Source organism: Thalia democratica, chromosome 6 (assembly GCF_965202585.1).
Source record: "Thalia democratica chromosome 6, ktThaDemo2.hap1.1, whole genome shotgun sequence".
Classification (NCBI taxonomy): Eukaryota; Metazoa; Chordata; class Thaliacea; order Salpida; family Salpidae; genus Thalia; species Thalia democratica.
In genome coordinates this window covers 16,793,593-16,798,198 of record NC_139170.1, presented here as the reverse complement: position 1 = coordinate 16,798,198, position 4,606 = coordinate 16,793,593, and the positions used below count along the sequence as shown (strand labels likewise).

General features: G+C 27.2%; 1 protein-coding gene across 1 annotated transcript; it reads left to right on the top strand.

Moving 5' to 3' along the window:
• The first annotated feature begins 600 nt into the window (after positions 1-600).
• LOC145838864 (lipase member K-like) lies at positions 601-3,786 on the top strand. The gene is made up of 7 exons (XM_082946484.1): positions 601-864; positions 932-1,012; positions 1,100-1,303; positions 2,373-2,499; positions 2,698-2,820; positions 3,118-3,347; positions 3,700-3,786. The coding sequence occupies exons 1-7, from the start codon at positions 601-603 to the stop codon at positions 3,784-3,786; spliced, it is 1,116 nt and encodes a 371-aa protein (XP_082802610.1).
• Positions 3,787-4,606: the final 820 nt, after the last annotated feature.

Genomic DNA, 4,606 nt, shown 5'->3' with positions numbered 1-4,606 from the left:
TTTTTTAGCTGTCAATTTATGTGATTTTCCAACGTCAACAAATTTTACCAAGCAAAATTCTATAATTTTAATTTTTAGGGGCAACAGATGCGCCCTACTGCACGTGTACATCTTTCTTGGTTGCTTTGACCTCTGGCTGTGAATATGTATCTACTTATGCTTTATGATATCAGATAATCAAAAAACATATTTAAACTAGATTTTTTTTACATTTAACTCAATGTTTTTTCAAGTTAATTAAGTTCCAACTTGTTACTAAAGTTCACATAAGCAGTATTTTAAAAACAAATATTAAGCACGAGTTTTATAAACATTTTCTTTAAATGACCATAAGTTTGTAAAAACTAAATAATAGAAAAAACTGTAAGTGTAAAACTTTTTTATAATTACTATTTTAAGTATGTATTTTTTGAAGTTAAATTTGTTAGGTTATATATTTTTGTTGTATGTGATGAGTTTACTCTTATTGTAAACACCTTCTCATAAAACTAAAGTTTCAATACAGAATTCAAAAGTAAAAAAAAAAGTTTCAAATAGAAAACAAAAATGAAGTTTACTTCGTTTTTTCTACTTTCATTTCTTATCAATACATCCATACAAATGGATTGCACGTACGATCCTGCTGACCCAACAGAAGAAGTTGACATGACTGCTTGCCAGCTTGCCGCTTCCAAAGGCATTCCCTTCGAAATTCACAATGACGTCATCACCGACGACGGATACATCCTCACTTTGCACAGGCTGCCGCGCAACGACACCAAGCGTCGGTATCCGGTCCTGCTCATGCACGGGTTACTACAAAGCTCGGATGTTTGGCTGTTAAACGAGCGGAACGTCTCATTAGCATGGATTTTGTGGGACCAGGTGAGTATTCGACTTGTTTTTCCGCAGGTAAGAGTTGGCTGATAAAACTAATACATTTTGCAAACAGGGCTACGATGTCTGGATGGGAAACTTCAGGGGTAATTTCTACTCTCGAAACCACACTCAGTATGCACAATACGGGTGTGAAGTAGTAACAGACTGGGTAAAAAGTGGTTACAAAATTAGTTATGTTTATGTTGAAAAGTGCACTACTAAAATAACTAACCCTGAAAAGTTTTGGGCGTTCAGCTTCGACGAAATGGGTCGTTACGACGTGCCAGCAATGGTAGATCGAATCACAATGGTGACTGGACGCAAAAAAATAAACTACGTGGGCCATTCGCAAGGTTGCGTTGCACTTTTCTCGGCAGTGGCCCAACTGAATCACCAGTTCAAAGAAAAGATTAGCAAGTTTTTTGCTTTTGCCCCGGCAGCTTCAGTTTCAAAAATGTCAACAGAATACGGATTCTTTCTGAATAAAACTAACTTTTTTTTCAAAACATTAAAAGTAAATTCAATATGTTTAAATTTGTTATCACAATAGAATAATTGAAAGTAACCAATCTAAACTTTAACTAAATAAATGCTTATACAAAAACAGTAACCTCTCACATCTTTACGTACTTATGACGTTACCCACTCTCGTTTTATTACGCATTTTAGAATTCTAAAAAATTCAAAAAATAAAATTTTAACTTTTTTTAATGTTGCACAAATTAGGTTTATTGTATATTTTTAATTTGAAATATGTTTTTAAATGCTAACACACCTCTCTATATCTTTAAACTTTGTAAACTTATGTTCCTTGACTAATTGGTAAACATTTAGTTATACCTCATTATATAAGAAATTTTGTTAACAATAAGAGATTAATTTAAAATTCTGAAAGAAATATGACTGTGTTAAATAATGGAAGTATAATGAAACAATGAGAGTTTAAAACACAAATAAATAATACAGCACTCTTGCCCTATATATAAATAAACATCTAAAAAAGAAATTTAATTAAACTTCCCAGCAAAATTCTTTTAATATAGACACCACACCATTTTTTAATTGTAAACAAATACTTAAATATAAGTTGAATTTGCTAAGTAGAATAGAATATAAATTTTAGGTATCAAATAAATCACATAAATAAAGAAAAAGATAAAATCTTGTTCTTATTAAAATAAGTAAAAATTTTTTACAAGTGCTATATAAATTTAATTCTTTTTTTTTTTAATATATGTATAGTTTTATCTTCTGTTTTCATATTTATAAATAAAGCAAACAAATTGTTAAAAGTGGTAAAGTCTGCTTTTAACTATAAGCAATACTAAAAAACAGCCACTATATTAAAAATATTTGGTACCTCTCGTATTTTACGCATTTTTTTGTGAACACAATGTGCGTGAATAAGCGAGAGGTAACTGTAGGTAACTTTATAAAGAACTAAACTTTTATCAAGCTAACCAACAATTCGCTAAAAACTGATTTTGCACTAAAATTTTACAAAAAAATCTTAGACATATTCACCCAACGAAATATTTCCACGTAGTTCAGATGGAATTGCTCTTGTAGTTTCTGCCTCTATAAAATATATATGTTCGCAGATGAAGAATGGTTGTACAAATTTAATATTCGATTTGGCGGGTAATTAAGTTTGATACACTTCAAAAAAACCTAAAATAAATCTTATTTTTCACTAAAAAAATTATAATACTTATATTTTTTATATTATTGATTTAATATCATCTTTGATTATTTTGTAAATTTTTTTCTTCAAAATTTTAGTACTGTTCAGCTTTTTAAACTAGCAAGTGGTTGATTAATTTTCAAATTATTTTGTAGGAGAAAGTCTACCAGGAGAATTTGATTCAAACAGACTGGAGATTTATCTGAAACATGACCCTAGCGGAACCTCCTTTCAAAATATAAACCATTGGGAGCAAATGAAAAGTATACACATAACACGTTTGTTACAACAAATTACTTGGATTAAAATTTTTTACCTTCTTATTAAAATCAATAATAAACAATTTTTAATGTTTTACGTTTAGTTTTTTCATGCATGCAAATTTATGCATTTCATAAACTATTTTTTGTAAGTAATAACAAAATATCTAAAAAATTGCAATTTTAAGTTTTTATTAAGAATAAGAACTTTAGCTATCGAATATTTCTAGTTACTACATATCAAAAAAATTACAGATAAGTAAAAAAAAGTTAACTTTGCTTAATTTGTGTTATTACCATTGATTTTACACAAAGCAAACAACAAAAGAAATTACAAAATGGGTTTGAAGTTTTACGATTTTGAAAGTGAAGAAGCTAACATGGCTCATTACAACCAGACAACTCCTCCTTACTACGATCTATCGGCATTCAATATACCAACTTATTTCTTTTGTGGCACTCAGGATGTACTAGTTGTTTACGATGACTGTAAAACACAAGCAAAGGAAATTTCGAAGTATCAATCAAAGTTAAAGTTCTATAAGGTACTTTTACAGAAATTTCATTTATAAGTTAAATTTTTTATAGAATTTATAAATTTATAAAAATTTATAGTTTCTTATGATAAACTTAAATAACTGGAATAAAATTTTTGTTAGTTTTTAACCGAATGAAACTTTTTATTAGCTCCTTCACTTCTTAGAACAATGTAATAGATAATTTTGTATATTCAACTATTTTTATATTAAAATATTTTAGCTATACCTTACTATAAAAAACTCATTTACATGTTTTTTTTTACTCGTAGTATTATTAATGTTTCATAATGAATTTTAAACAGTTCAACATACAGTATGCAATTTAGATTTTACTATTTAGTTTAACCTTATTTTAAAGGTGAACGGATACAGTCATGCCGATTTTATTTATGGAACTAATGCCAACCAGAAAATATATAGTAGAATTATCAGACAAATGGATTGATTACAAGTAGACAAAGTGTGTTTTATAAATAAAATGTTGTGTTTTTTTTTATTGTTTCGAATTTAATTGTTAATGCAGAATTTAACAAGCATGATATTTTAATTAGCTATTAATCATGCCAATTTGATACACAAGTTATCTGTTTTTGACTTTAAGATTTCATACCGCAATATAATAAATAAAACCTAACTCTTTTTATAGTACATTAGTCTACTGGAGTGTATTATGACTTAACAATTCATAGACAACAACATTTTAAATAAAATAATAAAAACCTTTTGTTCTATGAAAATTTATTTAGTATATGAGTTTTGAAAATTGTATAAATTAATCATTGTATTTATAGTTTAATTTTATAATAAAACATTATTTCAATATATGCTCTGTTTTACACTAACTTTTAATTCTTTTTAAATCTACTTTATTTTTTTACGTGGCGACGTCTATAAGACACACACATCTATTAGACAAAACACTTTATGAAACAGATGTTTTTTTTTATCCGCTTTTTATAAATTAGATTTTTTCGGCAACTAAAATTATTTGTTGTGTAGATATTTTGTTATATAGCGAATGTTTTTTACTAAAATAGAATTATTTTTGTAAAATAATAAAAACATTTTAATTGATTGAATATTTAAAACAACTATTATAGAATGGAAAGAGCTTAGTAAAGTTTATTTTGTAAATATATATATGAATAGACCGTTTTTCAATTATTAAGTCGTAATAAACGACGAAAGCTTTTAAAATTGATATTCGGTATATCTAATTAAAACAAACTGTTTTAAAGCGCTAAACTTTGGAATTTAAACTCTAA

Excerpts from the sequence above, each read along its gene's own strand:
- LOC145838864 (XM_082946484.1), top strand. The coding sequence starts at position 601 with ATGGATTGCACGTACGATCCTGCTGACCCAACAGAAGAAGTTGACATG. Across the intron at positions 2,500-2,697 it reads TTTAATATTCGATTTGGCGG|GAGAAAGTCTACCAGGAGAA; the intron begins GTAATTAAGTTT and ends ATTATTTTGTAG. Across the intron at positions 2,821-3,117 it reads GAAAAGTATACACATAACAC|CAAACAACAAAAGAAATTAC; the intron begins GTTTGTTACAAC and ends TTTTACACAAAG.